General features: G+C 41.5%; 1 protein-coding gene across 4 annotated transcripts in view; it reads right to left on the bottom strand.

Moving 5' to 3' along the window:
* The window catches only part of CAMK4 (calcium/calmodulin dependent protein kinase IV), a 234,397-nt gene that overhangs the window by 51,466 nt on the left and 166,431 nt on the right, over positions 1-16,500 (bottom strand). For 3 of the 4 annotated variants that reach the window (XM_020889513.2, XM_070462695.1, XM_070462693.1), the window contains one exon: positions 12,309-12,381. The exons of the other annotated variant lie outside the window; for it this stretch is intronic. In XM_020889513.2, the coding sequence (XP_020745172.2) occupies positions 12,309-12,381 (73 nt within the window). The remainder of the gene's footprint in view (positions 1-12,308; positions 12,382-16,500) is intronic. 4 annotated transcript variants of the gene reach the window in all.

Below are 16,500 nucleotides of genomic sequence, written 5' to 3'. Positions count from 1 at the left end.
AATACACGAGATTGTAAGTATATATAGAGAAAAAGAGAGAGAGGGAGAGACAGAATCTGATACGACTTCCTAAGAAAGATATACAAAATTAAAAATCTTAGAGAACCAGTTTTAAAAACCCTTACAAATTTGATGAGAAAATTATGCAAGACAATACACACAAAGCAAAACTAGGAGAAAACATTTAATCTATCTGTGTATATGATACAGATTACATATAAAGACATGTATGTATATACAAAAGATTATACATATATATTAAAGGCTAAGATTTGAATATATAGAGAGATCCTATATACCAACAAGAGAAAAACACATAAAAATACACAAAAAATTACTGAAAAACAGAGCAAAGAATAGAAAAGAGAATACAATGATCAGGATTGGTCAGATGTGCATGCTGATAAAGAGGCAGATTCAAAGTATCAGCAATACTAGACTGGTAAAGCCTTGCAATTTAGCAGCATCCATAAAAGAACGTAAAATGGATATGTTATTTCTCTCATGGAAGCCACTTCTTGGAATATATACTAAATATCTTCACTTGTACATAATATGCCTCAAGGATATTTATTACAATATTATGTATAATTTTAAAAATTAGAAAAAACATTTAAGTGGAACTGGGTAAATAAATTATAGAACTCACAGAATGAAAAACCACATAGCAACTAAAAAAATGAAAAGATCCAGATGTATTAAAATATGATAGACAGAATCATGGTCCCAAAGAATGCTCTATGCTCCAGTCTTAGGACGGTGAACATGCCATGCAGCACGGCAAGCAGGCTTTGCAGGTGCAGGTAGGATTATGAATCACTGCTGCCTTAAGATACAGAGGTCACCTTGGATTATGCAGAGGGTCCCAGTGTAACCGTATGGGCCTTTAGAAGCAGAAGAGGCAGGGAAACGGCTCTAAGCGTGAGGAGAGCCTGACGTGCCTTTGCTGGTGCGAAGATGGGGAAGGCCAAGTACTGAGACAGTCACAAGCAGAAGTGAGCCTGGAATTTCTTTCCCCAAGCCTCCAGGGAGAAGCAGCCCTGATGATGCCCTGGTCTGGGAACTGTGCGAGTCTATTCACGCTGTGCCTCGCTTCTGACCTCAGAACTGTAAGATAACGTATGGTGTTTTAAGTGTCTAAGTTGGTGGTAATCCGTGATGCAGCAACAGAAAACTAATACACAAACGGAAAAACTTTCCAAGATGTATTGTTAAGCAAAGAAATAAACAAGACTGCAACATAAAAAGAAACAAACTCATGTAAGTATGTTGCGTTGTTTATATTTTTGATGCTAGCTGCATAGCCTCAGCCACAGTCATCATTCCTTTCTGATTGCTGATCTGTGTTTCAGCTTGTTTTCTAAGACATGAAAAATAGTTCTGAAAACCTTTGAAAATACTTGCTGTGGTTAATGCTCTGAAGTAGCAGAACTGACTTCGTAACATTAAAAAGAAAACAATAACAACTCGGGAGAGCACAGTAGAAATGCATGAGAACACAAATTAAGTACTATACATGAAGAAACAAACCGAAACACTTGTTAGTGAATGAGTCTTTGAAAGGCCTAAAAACAAATGACATTCAAGTTTATCCTTGAATGTGGAATTTTGGATTCCTAATTTACTTTCCCATATAATCCATGTTTTGAGTTAATTAGACTGAATACATTATGTTAGGAAATAATTGCATCACACTTTGATTAGTAAGAGTAGGTTGGTCGGGTGTAACAGGCAGAATTTTATGAATGACCTTCATGTATAATTAGCTCTTATAATAAATGCCCATCCATTTGAGTGTTGGTGGACTCTACAAATGTGATGAGGCAGCATTCCTAGGATTATATTACTTTACATGACAACAAGAAGATGATTCATATAGGCTTAATCAAATCACAGGTACCCTTGAAAAGCAGAGAGTTTTCTCTGGTTGGCAGCAGAAAAGGAAATCAGAGATTTGAAACACTTTCTTCCTCAGAGTTTCCAAATAACCACCTCGACAACTAACACCCTGGTTCCCAGTTTGGTGAGACTAAGCACAGAACCCAACAGAACCCCCTGGACTTTTGACCTACAGAACTGAGAGATAAACAGTTGTTTCAAGCTGCTAAATTTGTGGTAATTCATTAGAAATAGAAAAGCAAATATACTGGGTATTTTGCAGTTAGTAAATGGTAAACTGTTCATGGGAGAATCCCATGAACAGTTTACCATTGGATATTAGAAAAAGCAAGGAAATTTCAGAAAAACCCCTATTTCTGCTTCATTGACTACACTGAAGCCTTTGACTTTGTGGATCAGAGCAAACTGCGGAGCATTGTTAAAGAGATGGGAATATTAGACCACCTTACCCGTCTCCTGAGAAACCTGTATGCAGGTCAAGAAGCAATAGTTAGAACCTTACATGGAACAAAGGACTGGTTCAAAATTAGGAAAGCGGTACATCAAAGCTGTATATTGTCACTCTGCTTATTTAACTTACATGCAGAATACATCATGTGAAATGCTAGGCTGGATGAATCACAAGCTGGAATCAAGATTGCCAGGAGAAATATCAGTAACCTCAGATATGCAGATGATACCACCCTAATGGCAGAAAGTGAAGAGGAAATAAAGAGCCTCTTGATGAAGGTGAAAGAGGAGAGTGAAAAAGCTGGCTTAAAACTCAACATTCAAAAAATGAAGATCATGGCATCCAGCCCCACCCCTTTATGGAAAATAGAAGGAGAAACAGTGGAAACAGTGACAGACCTTTTCTGGGCCTCCAAAATCACTGCAGATGGTGACTGCAGCCATGGAATTAACAGACGCTTGCTCCTTGGAACTGAATATTTGTGTCCCCCCAGAATTCATATGTTGAAGCCAGAATCCCCAATGGGCTGTTATCTGGAGCTGAAGCTTTTAGAGGTAAGTTTGGAGGTAAGTTTAGATGAGGTTTGGAGGGTGGAATTCCCGTGATGGGATCAGGGCTCTCAGAAGATGATGGGAAGACCAGACTTGCTCTCCCCCAGTGAGGACAGAGCAGGAAGGCTGCAGTCGGTAAACCAGGACAAGCCCGCACAGAGAATTGGACCAAGCTGGCATCCTATTTGGGACATCCGGAACTGTGGCAGGGGCAACAGCACCCCACTCTGGTACTCTTGCCTGGAAAATCCCATGGACGGAGGAGCCTGGTGGGCTGCAGTCCATGGGGTCGCTAAGAGTCGGACACGACTGAGCAACTTCACTTTCACTTTTCACTTTCATGCACTGGAGAAGGAAATGGCAACCCACTCCAGTGTTCTTGCCTGGAGAATCCCAGGGACAGGGGAGCCTGGCGGGCTGCCATCTGTGGGGTTGCACAGAGTCGGACACGACTGAAGTGACTTAGCAACAGCAGCAGAACTGAGAGAATAAATGTTTTTTCTTTAAGCCTTCCAATCTGTGGTATTCTGTTACAGTACCCTGAACAAGTTAACAAAGCCACTGATGTGAAACACCTACAAAGAATTGCCCTACCCAAATGAAACTAGTGTTCCTGTTTCTTCTGTTGAGAAACTCTCAGTCTTAGCCAGAGTGAGTAAGCTGGATTTTTGTGAGCTCCTTGCTCAGAAGCTACACACTCGAGATTGGACCAAAGACAAGACATCAAGTAAAGTTCTGTTTCCATGACTGGTGCAATCTATAGGCTATGAACTAGGCCCTTGCCTATTGGTTAATTTGACATCTTCCATTGAATTATACACTTCTCATTTATGAGGCAGGCAAAATACTTTGTAAAACATTTTCAGAATTTGTTTTTCAATTATTTAATAATACTAAAATCAAAATCCCATGTTCAAGGAATGCAGTTAACAAGACTATTATTATAATATTGCCTGAAAGTGCATCTTCTGAACGAGAATTTTTTAAAAAAGTATTCTACCTTACTCTTCCAGAGAATTATTCATTTTTTCCCACAATATTTCTAGATTAACTGCTCCCAAAATAATTTTTTTTTTAACTGCAGCTATGAAATTAAAAGATGCTTGCTCCTTGGAAGAAAAGCTATGACAAACCTAGAGAGGGTATTGAAAAGGAGAGGTGCTACTTTGCCGACAAAGGTCTGTCTAGTGAAAGCTGAGGTCTTTCCAGTAGTCATGTATGGATGTGAGAGTTAGACTAGAAAGAAAGCTGAGCACCAAAGAATTGATGCTTTTGAACTGTGGTGTTGGAGAAAACTCTTAAGAGTCCCTTGGACTGCAAGGAGATCAATCCAGTCAATCTTAAAAAGAATTGGTCCTGAATATTCATTGGAAGGACTGATGCTGAAGCTGAAACTCCAATACTTTGGCCATCTGATGTGAAGAGCCGACTCATTTGAAAAGACCCTGATGCTGGGAAAGACTGAGGGCAGGAGGAGAAGGGGACGACAGAGGATGAGATGGCTGGATGGCATCATCGACTCGATGGACATGAGTTTGAGTAACTCCGGGAGTTGGTGATGGACAGGGAGGCCTGGCGTGCTGCGGTCCGTGGGGTCACAGAGAGTCGGACACGACTGAGCCACTGAACAACAACAGCCAAAGGGTCAAAGGCATCAAGTGTAGAAGATTCACACTGATCCATTTAATGCAGGGGACTTCATTTTCTCAAGACAGAGAATACTTCAGCTTTGGGGCAGACGACCACTACCGGAGAGCACGGAATAAACCTCACGGTGCCGTCCCCACGCTTCAGTAGGTCATCAATGAAAGACAACACGGACAGTGTCGGCTCGAGTCTAACCTGGTGACTCTGCAGTCCTTGCAAAGAAGCACACTTGCAAAGCAGGATCACTGTTCACCTCCAAACCACAATACTTTGATGCTTCCCACTCAGCCATTCTTCCTTAAAAGGGGATCGCTGTCAAAGGAACCTTTCCAGCTGGGAGCCATTCCCTCGCAGCCCATACAAGAGGCTGTCACACATAAACTGTATCAACAGAAAGAAGAGACCGTCCTCCCGGAGACCCCATTGTGGGTGTAGAATTCTTTGCTCAGCTTTTTCTGAATTCCAGCTTTGCAGAGCATTGAGGGTCAGAAGAACAGAATACACAGACGTGCAATATGGTATGACAGGGACAGAAAATAGGCCAAATTGCCAGTTAAAGTAAGGCTTGTTTAAAACAGAAAAGGAATCATGATAATATGATAATATCCTTCTTCTCCTAGCCGATGCACACCTGCTTGGAATAAGCATTTTTAAATAGAATTAAAATGTATTACCTCACTTAAAACCAAATGATATTCCCTTATAGGTGAAATCCCCATCTTTTTTTAATTTCTCTTTATTTAAATTAATCTTTGTAGATCATCTATATAAACAGAAACAACGCGTGCCTTTGTGCTGTTCCCACCGCATAAGGACGTTCTGGGTAGTCCTCTTATGACTACATTTTCCTTTTGTATGCTTTAAAAAAATACTGCAGCTGTTAACTAGAAAAATCTTTCCTGTTCTTTCTTGAGGTTACTCGGTTCTGCTGCTCCACAGTCAGGGGTTCTGTGGCTCTCATCCCTTTAGCAACTGAAATCTGACAACAGTTGTGAATGACCTTCTAAAGATTGCAATGCAAGGACGTTAAGTAAGAATCAGGTCATGTCTACTCAGTAATCTCATGTCCGTAATCAACAGGCTTCTGCAGTGGTGAAGACATTCATCTCAATTCTGAGGTGTTTCCTTCGCAGGAAGGTAACTTGGATGTTATTTTTATCCTCTTTTCCTGTTAAATCTTCTCAAGCACAGGGACTGTGTCTCATGTTTGCTTTCTGAGCTCTCCTCAGGGCCAGCAGCGCATGCCGTGTGTGGGGAACGTGGTCATCCTGAGCCAGAGGCTTTGGTTGGTCTCTTAAAATGCTTTGTATTTTTTGCTGTTGTCTTATTCATCATGTTTTCAGCTAGAGGAGAGGAAAAAGAAGAGTACAGAAGGAAAAATATGTAGGAGAAGGAAACAGAAATTGAAGGGAAAAAGTCATTAGAGAAACTATGCAACTGGACCAGAGCAGGCGGCGGAGGGGAGGGGAGAGCCCGCGGCGCTGCGGGGGCGCGGCCGGCCCGGGGCTCTCAGCCTGCACGCCCTGGGCTCTGAGGGGAGAGCCCGCGGCGCTGCGGGGGCGCGGCCGGCCGGAGCTCTCAGCCCTCGGCTCTGAGGGGAGAGCCCGCGGCGCTGCGGGGGCGCGGCCGGCCCGGGGCTCTCAGCCTGCACGCCCTGGGCTCTGAGGGGAGAGCCCGCGGCGCTGCGGGGGCGCGGCCGGCCCGGAGCTCTCAGCCTGCACGCCCTCGGCTCTGAGGGGAGAGCCCGCGGCGCTGCGGGGGCGCGGCAGGCCGGAGCTCTCAGCCCTCGGCTCTGAGGGGAGAGCCCGCGGCGCTGCGGGGGGCGCGGCCGGCCCGGAGCTCTCAGCCTGCACGCCCTCGGCTCTGAGGGGAGAGCCCGCGGCGCTGCGGGGGGCGCGGCCGGCCCGGAGCTCTCAGCCTGCACGCCCTCGGCTCTGAGGGGAGAGCCCGCGGCGCTGCGGGGGGCGCGGCCGGCCCGGGGCTCTCAGCCTGCACGCCCTGGGCTCTGCAGCTCCCCACTCTGCTTGCGGCTGGTCCTCTCCAGGTCCGCACATGCGAACAAGCCTTCACTAACGAACGCTGACAGCGGCAGTCCAAGGGGAGCTCTGCATGGGCTTGGTTGTTAGCATGTTTCATTCACAACATCACAAACCATGTCGCTTCAGCTGATTCTCGTTTCTTGCTGGACAGCTCCACAACTTCTCCACTGGCCTCCCTGCTCCTGGACGCCACGCTACCACGAGGAGGGTTGTCCTGCAGTCAAAGTCCCTCGGGCTCTGCTCACCCACAGAAGCACGGACCCTCTTCACAAATGATGCAAGCCTCCCGGGACAGGCTCCCTGCCTCTCACTCAAGCCCTGGTTCTCAAGTGTGCTTTACTTTTAGCAATATCCAAAGACCAGCAGTTCATACCTCTATACCTTCGGTCTATTATGATCTAGAACAATTTATTGGAGGAAAGGAATATTCCTGAAATTCCCTTTTTTATCATACTGGTTGCCTACCAAACAAGAATCTTTTTCTTTTAAAACCCAACACAGACATAACTTCCTCTGGCAAGATTTTCCTGATTCAGTTTCTCTCTAGATGTTTTGAATAGCTTTGCCTTCCGTAATGTCTTTGAATTTGCAAAATGCATCAACTGGTACACATATATATTCTTACAGCTATGTGCCAATGTGTCTATATGCTCTATAAACTAGTGAACTTCGTAATCTTTATATCCAAGATTTTGGCACATACCAGAGAATTAGCTAATGGTTGAACTGAATTAACGACATCATTCAACATTTGCAGAAGCACTAAGTCATTTAGAATGTAACAACTGACATGATGTTTTATATATAGAGAAACTGGAAAATTCCTAGACATGTACTTCAGAATTTATTGTGATTCACGTGGTAATCAAAAGAGAGAAGGCCACTCAGAATTTGATAAACTTTTGATATTATTATCTTTGCCAATAATGATGTACAGAAACATTCCATACACTAGAGAAAAATACCTCCTTCCCAGGCATTATTTTTAGATCTCCAAGTTCTTAATACTGAGCTATAATTTTCAGAATGTAGATTTTTTTTTTTTTTGCTCCAACTTTTCTCTGATAAAATGTCTATGCTATGCCTGAGCCACTGATCTATTTTATTCTATGTTTATAAATAAAATATATTAGAACATTAACAGAACTGTATGTTATTTCTTCTCTGATGAATGTAATCTCTCAATTCTTAGAAACTACATTTACTTTTTACCAGTAAAATTCTCATTATAATATTGTAATGCCTTGAGCCTTGCACAAAAATCGATCCTCCAGAGATCAATGCTCAAATGGAAGTAATAAGAAACAAAATCTCCCCAGAAAAAAATAAAACATCACAGGACCTGACAAACTCAAACAACAAAACCACCGACATTTGCTGTTCTAGTCTCTCAATGCTTATGAACTCCTCAGAAGAATCTTTTTATTGACAATAAGTGGATGGAAGCAGGAACAACATTCACAAGAACAAGTGCCAGAAACGAGTTTATTGTTAGTAATCTTAAACCTCACTGTCCCTTTGAATCATACTTAATCCTGATTTATCAGTATGTGGGGGGCTTGCTGTGGTGCAGTGGTAAAAAGTCTGCCTGCCAATGTAGGAGATGCAAGAAATGCAGGTTCGATCCCTGGGTTGGGAAGATCCCCTGGAGAAGGAAATGGCAACCCGCTCCAGTATTCTTGCCTGGGAAATCCCATGGACAGAGGAGCCTGGTGGGCTGCAGTCCACGGGGTCCCACAGAGTCAGACATGACTGGGCGACTGAGCACACACAGACACAGCATGTGGCTGTCTGTTTGACATTCAGTGGAATTCAGTTTAGGAAAGTGTGGCACCAGAATCTTTTTGTCTAGGAGTATGCCCTTCATGTCACATTTAGATGGATGAAAAATTATGCACTTTGCTCTGACACATTACCATTATTAGTATATACTCAAAAGTTTATTTAAGAGTAAGTTCAGTATCTTTTACCTCAAGTAACAAGACATACAACTTAAAGTTGCAGAAATACTGAGCAGTATCAAACAGGAGAATTCCAAATGAATTCTGTGCCTTCTTCATCATAGCTATGTTTCTCTTCATAATTACAAGACAGCAAAAGCAGTTCCCAGCATCATAGATAGACTCCAAGATGACAGTAAAGAGGAGAAAAGACCTTTTTGCCCTTGGTTCTCCTTTTATTAAAGGCAAACTTTTCCAATAGCTCATGAATAGATGGCCCCTCAGAACCCACTGGTGAGGATTGGGTCATATGCCCTTGGCAGCAAGGGAGGATGAGGAAAGAGGTTCTAGCCCTTTCCATCTTTATAAAAGTAGACTGGTTCTGTCAACAAGGAATTAGAGGTTGGATAGAAGAAGGCTTAAACGTGTCAAACGATGTAAAGTTAAATAACATATATATTGCCCTTTATAAACACAGTAAGTTTTTAATGCTGCTGCATTTGTTTTTATTTCATTGACCTCTAGAACCATTTCACACACATTAGTAAAGACTATGAAAACTTTAAAGAATCTATGAATAGAGTCTATGAATAGAGACGGAGAAGGCAATGGCACCCCACTCCAGTACTCTTGCCTGGAAAATCCCATGGACGGAGGAGCCTGGTGGGCTGCAGTCCATGGGGTCGCTAAGAGTCGGACATGACTGAGTGACTTCACTTTCACTTTTCACTTTCACGCATTGGAGAAGGAAATGGCAACCCACTCCAGTGTTCTTGCCTGGAGAATCCCAGGGACGGGGGAGCCTGGTGGGCTGACGTCTATGGGGTCACAGAGTAGGACACGACTGAAGCGACTTAGCAGCAGCAGCATGAATAGAGACAGAAATTTTGAGAATTAATTTTTGTTTTTAAACAGCTTGCAGTACCATTGATTAAGGAATCGTCTCTCAGCTTCGCCGTTCACAGTCCTTGGCGCAGCTGGACTGAGTTACAGCCACATTCCTCCTCGCTGGTCTCCCACGTGACTCTGAGTGAGGGGCGCCAGGGAGACGGCGGAGGCGGGACGAGGACGAAGGCACTTGCTCCCTTTCTGAGGCTGCCCCGTGCACTTTTGAAACACTTCATCCCTTGCAGGGGCAGATCCTTTGGACAGCAGCCGTTGTTTCCAGTTTGTCCAGCACTCACAGAACCAATCTGGGGCCCCTCTGCAGTGTCACCCGCACTGGTTGGCGAGAACACTCTTCTCAAAGGTCTGGGGGCAGCTTCATGGGCAGCTCCTCTGAGCTCAGAAACAAGACCCCAGCCCAGCCAGGCAGTAAGCGTGCACACAGGACTATAGCGCCCCTCCTTTAAACTTCTAAATTTTAATCATCCAACCTCTTTACTGGGTTTCTCCAGTCCAAAAAGAGGCTGAGTCTTGAAGCTGCTACCTCTCCAAGGTATCAGCTTAGTGTCCCCTTTTGTCTCTCCAGTTCTTCAGGATCTAGCATTAATTCTTTATCTTAATTCTAACAGGCTAAATTTATTTCTTTTTTAGGGGAGATTACAGATTTTAAAAATTTAACAAAAGGAACTTCCACTATTTCATCCTTTTTTGCATCCTTATAATCATGTTCATTTCCTCTCTTTCTTCGATGTTCAGATACCATATTTGTCCCATAATCTTAAAGGGTTAGATGACTTTGTTTGCAACACTTCATGCCTACCACTATAATATTTAAAACAATACAAACAAAATAATCTATTTTTTTAGATAGCAGACATATTTAATATTTCTTCAACCATTTCCTTTTATTTTGTTAAATTCACTGTTCACTCTATATTGCAAGTTTTCTCTAGGCTCCAAGTTCATGGCTTTTAAATTAGTACATGCCTAAGAGAACTATGGTTAGCAAAAGAGAGAAGGCAGCATCAGGGGTGGATAAAAGAGAATGATGGTGATTTTTCTGAAAACAGAGGAACAGTAGGATATCAATGGTAACAAGGAAAGGACTAGAGGTGGCAGAAACAGTCAGCTACCAGTGGAGATTAAATATTCCCTGGTTATCTCTAGAAGTAAATAGAAAAGAGGGCTCTAAGCTTTGGCCTTGTGCTTTATGACAGGTGTCATGATGACCCTTCCCAAATGTCCAGACTGACTAGACTGTTTAACTTGGGACAACCTGGAATTTATTTCAAGAGGCTGAGTACTCATGAAGGCTTAAAGGCTGCATTTAAAGACTGACTGAACGAATTCAAACCCAAAGGGGAAACATCTTTCATATTCACTGTAAAAGCTCTTAAAAATTCTATTTAAAGCTAAAAAGCAGAAGAAGCAAGATTACAGTTACACGAATAGTGTGAAATATCTGGGGCAAGAATTGAGATGAAGTAGGGGCGAAGAGAAGGGTTTTAAGGTTTGTTGCCTAAGGGGTATAATTATACTTGCAATATATTTCCCAAGAATCTTTACATTTTCAACTGCTGTGGGTTCAAAAACCAGCATAGATACAGTCTTAAAAGTGTGTGATTCAGAAGAAATATGAGATATATCAATGATTACTTAGAGTTCCCAACTGTCTTATTTTTTATAGCTCTCTATAGCCATGTAGCTGATAGTAAACTATTTCATAAATGTCAGCTACTTCCCACAAGTTTTAAATTGCTTCTTTCTACCTGTGAAACATTAAGGAAAATCACTTTAACTTTTTTCTCCAAGTTAACCCTTATTTTCAGCAATCAGAGAAAATTTGATTTTTATAAAACTTCTCTCAAAGAATGTTTGACTTGAGTGTAGTAACCTGCTTCCTAAATTGAAGCTCTGTAGAGCTTTGTAGGTAAAATAATACAGCTTTTGTTTTAAATTTGTTCTGGCTTTAGAGTCAATAAAAGGATCACCAAAGTGTCCAAGGATGTACTGCTGCTGCTAAGTCGCTTCAGTCATGTGCGACTCTGCGACCCCAGAGACGGCAGCCCACTAGGCTCCACCGTCCCTGAGATTCTCCAGGCAAGAACACTGGAGTGGGCTGCCACTTCCTTCTCCAATGCATGAAAGTGAAAAGTGAGAGTGAAGTCACTCAGTTGTGTCTGACTCTTCGCAACCCCATGGACTGCAGCCCACCAGGCTCCTCCATCCATGGGATTTTCCAGGCAAGAGTACTCAAGGATGTACTAGACACCACTAAATATATGGGGAGATTTTCACCAATTGAGTCTGTTTTATCTAGACAAATATTCCCCTACTAATTCAATACAATTGAACTCAAAATTACATTTTGTGTGTGTGTAAATATGGGTGCATGTTTCCATCAACTTATAAAGCTTTATTCCAGTTTCAAGTGTTAACATACTTCTTCTCCCTTTCAAAAATTTGTCAGAATTTATTCTCCTAATTTACTCATTTCTTTTCTTGAAAGAAAAATCAACAATCTCTATTCTCTAAGGTCTATATTTATCTCTTTGAACCTTTTCCCACTTCCTTATGAAACAACAAAAACAATAAAGAGAAAAATTCAAGAAATGCAGAGAGAAAGAACAACCATAGGCACCAAAGTCTGATCTTACTCATAAAAACAGACTGGAAATGAGTCTTACAAACTTACAGCACTACATATGAGGACTGCATCTTTCAGAGCGTGAGTTATCGACAGAAAATAGAAATTTGTTCAACATTTTCTAGTAAATATTTCATACAGGTTTTCTGTGAATTTTATGGTTTGTCACTGAAATATACTTCTTAAAGATGACTCTGTAAAAGGAAGACATTACCAAGAGTTACACTATTGTTGTCACTTCATACTTACAGCAACTGCCTCCAAGATCTGTTTGACAGCATCTGCAGCATCTCGTTCACTATAATATCCCTTTTCCACAATCCTAAAAAAAACCATGAAATGCTTCTCAGACACATGCATTCAATTGAGCAGATGTTAAAAGAAGTTAAATTAACGTTAAGATTTATCTAAACAATTGCAGCAGGCTACCATAACATGAGGGGAAAGATTTCCATATGGTGCCAATCTAGAAGTCTTTAGGTTTATTTAGGAAAATGGAACACATTTATTTTGCCTAGGCTTGAAGTATCCATCCTGTTGGGGACAAAAAATTCTTTTCAAATTCTGTGTTGCAAGTAATTTTAAACCTATAACAAGTAGACAATATATCATGAACCATCTCATTTAATTGTCATACTGCTTCAGCAATTATTAATTCATGGCCAATGTTGCTTGATCTATCCAATTAATTTCCCTCCTCCTCTATTATTTTAAAGCAAATATCAGACATCATATAATTTCATTCATAAATATTTAAGGAGGTATCTCTAAAAATAAAGGATTTTTAAAAATCATAACTACAATGCCATTATCATATCTATAAATGACAATTCCTTAATATTGTTGGATATGCAGTTTCAACTTTCTAATTGTTTTCAAAATCAGTTTGTTTGAATCAGTATCAACATAAAGTCCATGAACTGATTGGCTGATAAGTCTCTTATTCTCTTTTTATCTGCAGCTCCTCTTTTACACAGCCTCACACTCTCTCATCTGCTTTTCTTTTCCAAATAAATGACTCGCTCCTTTTGCATAGATTTTGGACAGACATTTTCCTTTGAAATTAAAGTCTTTTTTTTTTTTAAAGAATTTTCCTGAATTAGAATGTTTCATTTTCTTCCATTGCTTTGGATTTCTTCTTTGGGGTATGCAATTACACACATATAATAGTTTTCTCCAGAAAGAATGAAGAGATGGAGCCAAAGCAAAAACAACACCCAGTTGTGGATGTGACTGGTGATGGAAGCAAGGTCCAATGCTGTAAAGAGCAATATTGCATAGGAACCTGGAATGTTAGGTCCATGAATCAAGGCAAATTGGAAGTGGTCAAACAGGAGATGGCAAGAGTGAATGTCAACATTCTAGGAATCAGAGAACTAAAATGGACTGGAATGGGTGAATTTAACTCAGATGACCATTATATCTACTACTGTGGGCAGGAATCCCTTAGAAGAAATGGAGTAGCCATCATGGTCAACAAGAGAGTCCAAAATGCAGTACTTGGATGCAATCTCAAAAACGACAGAATGATCTCTGTTTGTTTCCAAGGAAAACCATTCAATATCACAGTAATCCAAGCCTATGCCCCAACCAGTAATGCTGAAGAAGCTGAAGTTGAACGGTTCTATGAAGACCTACAAGACCTTTTAGAACTAACACCCAAAAATGATGTCCTTTTCATTATAGGGGACTGGAATGCAAAAGTAGGAAGTCAAGAAATACCTGGAGTAACAGGCAAATTTGGCCTTGGAGTACAGAATGAAGCAGAGCAAAGGCTAATAGAGTTTTGCCAAGAGAACACACTGGTCATAGCAAACACCCTCTTCCAACAACACAAGAGAAGACTCTACACATGGACATCACCAGATGGTCAACACCGAAATCAGATTGATTATATTTCTTTGCAGCCAAAGATGGAGAAGCTCTATACAGTCAGCAAAAACAAGACCGGGAGCTGACTGTGGCTCAGATCATGAACTCCTTACTGCCAAATTCAGACTTAAACTGAAGAAAGTAGGGAAAACCACTACACCATTCAGGTATGACCTAAATCAAATCCCTTATGACTATACAGTGGAAGTAGGAAATAGATTTAAGGGACTAGATCTGACAGACAGAGAGCCTGATGAACTATGGACAGAGGTTCGTGACATTGTACAGGAGACAGGGATCAAGACCATCCCCAAGGAAAAGAAATGCAAAAAGGCAAAATGGTTGTCTGAGGAGGCCTTACAAATAGCTGTGAAAAGAAGAGAAGTGAAAAGCAAAGGAGAAAAGGAAAGATATTCCCATTTGAATGCAGAGTTCCAAAGAATAGCAAGGAGAGATAAGAAAGCCTTCCTCAGCAATCAATGCAAAGAAATAGAGGAAAACAACAGAATGGGAAAGACTAGAGATCTCTTCAAGAAAATCAGAGATATCAAGGGAACATTTCAGGCAAAGATGGGTTCGATAAAGGACCGAAATGGTATGGACCTAACAGAAGCAGAAGATATTAAGAAGAGGTGGCAAGAATACACAGAAGAACTGTACAAAAAAGATCTTCATGACCCAGATAATCACAATGGTGTGATCACTGACCTAGAGCCAGACATCCTAGAATGTGAAGTCAAGTGGGCCTTAGAAAGCACCACTACAAACAAAGCTAGTGGATGTGATGGAATTCCAGTTGGGCTATTTCAAATCCTGAAAAATGATGCTGTGAAAGTACTGCACTCAATATGCTAGCAAATTTGGAAAACTCAGCAGTGGCCACAGGACTGGAAAAGGTCAATTTTCATTCCAATCCCTAAGAAAGGCAATGCCAAAGAATGCTCAAACTACTGCACAATTGCACTCATCTCACACGCTAGTAAAGTAATGCTCAAAATTCTCCAAGCCAGGCTTCAGCAATATGTGAACTCGTGAACTTCCAGATGTTCAAACTGGTTTTAGAAAAGGCCAAGGAACCAGAGATCAAATTGCCAACATCTGCTGGATCATCGAAAAAGCAAGAGAGTTCCAGAAAAACATCTATTTCTGCTTTATTGACTATGCCAAAGCCTTCAACTGTGTGGATCACAATAAACTGTGGAAAATTCTGAAAGAGATGGGAATACCAGACCACCTGACCTGCCTCTTGAGAAATCTGTGTGCAGGTCAATAAGCAACAGTTAGAACTGACATGGAACAAGAGACTGGTTCCAAATTGGAAAAGGAGTACGTCAAGGCTGTATATTGTCACCCTGCTTATTTAACTTATATGCAGAGTACATCATGAGAAATGCTGGGCTGGACAAAGCACAAGCTGGAATCAAGATTGCTGGGAGAAATATCAATAACCTCAGATATGCAGATGACACCACCCTTATGGCAGAAAGTGAAAAGGAACTAAAAACCTCTTGATGAAAGTGAAAGAGGAGAGTGACAAAGTTGGCTTAAAGCTTAACATTCAGAAAACTAAGATCATGGCATCTGGTCCCATCACCTCATGGGAAATAGATGGGGAGACAGTGGAAACAGTGTCAGACTTCATTTTGGGGGGCTCCAAAATCACTGTGGATGGTGACTGCAGCCATGAAATTAAAAGATGCTTACTCCTTGGAAGGAAAGTTATGACCAACCTAGATAGCATATTAAAAAGCAGAGACATTACTTTGCCAACAAAGGTCTGTCTGGTCAAGGCTATGGTTTTTCCAGTAGTCATGTATGGATGTGAGAGTTGGACTGTGAAGAAAGCTGAGTGCCGAAAAATTGATGCTTTTGAACTGTGGTGTTGGAGAAGACTCTTGAGAGTCCCTTGGACTGCAAGGAGATCCAACCAGTCCATCCTAAAGGAGATTAGTCCTGGGTGTTCATTGGAAGGAGTGATGCTGAAGCTGAAACTCCAGTACTTTGGCCACCTCATGGGAAAAGTTGACTCATTGGAAAAGACCCTGATGCTGAGAAGTATTGGGGGCAGGAGGAGAAGGGGGCGACAGAGGATGAGATGGCTGGATGGCATCATCGACTCAATGGGGATGAGTTTGAGTAAACTCCGGGAGTTGGTGATGGACAGCGAGGCCTGGCGTGCTGTGATTCATAGGGTCGCAAAGAGTCAGACACGACTGTGCGACTGAACTGAACTGAAGAGTTTTTCTATTTTATGGGCTCAAATAAACAAAATAAGGAATGAAAGAGGAGAAATAACAGCAAATACCACAGAGATACAAAAAAAAAAAGAATACCATGAACAGTTATATGCCTACAACTTGGACAACCTAGAAGAAATGGAAAATTTTCTAGAAACAAACTGTCAAAACTAAATCAGAAACAAACCCATCAAGACTAAATCAGAATGAAACAGGCAATCTTAACAGATGACTCAGTAGTATTAAAATTGAATTTGTAATTTAAAAAAAACTCCCAGCAAACTTAAGTCCATGGGGGAGATGGCTTCATAGGGTAATTTTAGCAAACACAT

The sequence above is a fragment of the Odocoileus virginianus genome, unplaced genomic scaffold, assembly GCF_023699985.2.
Source record: "Odocoileus virginianus isolate 20LAN1187 ecotype Illinois unplaced genomic scaffold, Ovbor_1.2 Unplaced_Scaffold_8, whole genome shotgun sequence".
In the NCBI taxonomy this organism is placed as follows: Eukaryota; Metazoa; Chordata; class Mammalia; order Artiodactyla; family Cervidae; genus Odocoileus; species Odocoileus virginianus.
Note: the sequence above shows the minus strand (reverse complement) of the source record. Positions and strands in the feature narration are given on the sequence as shown.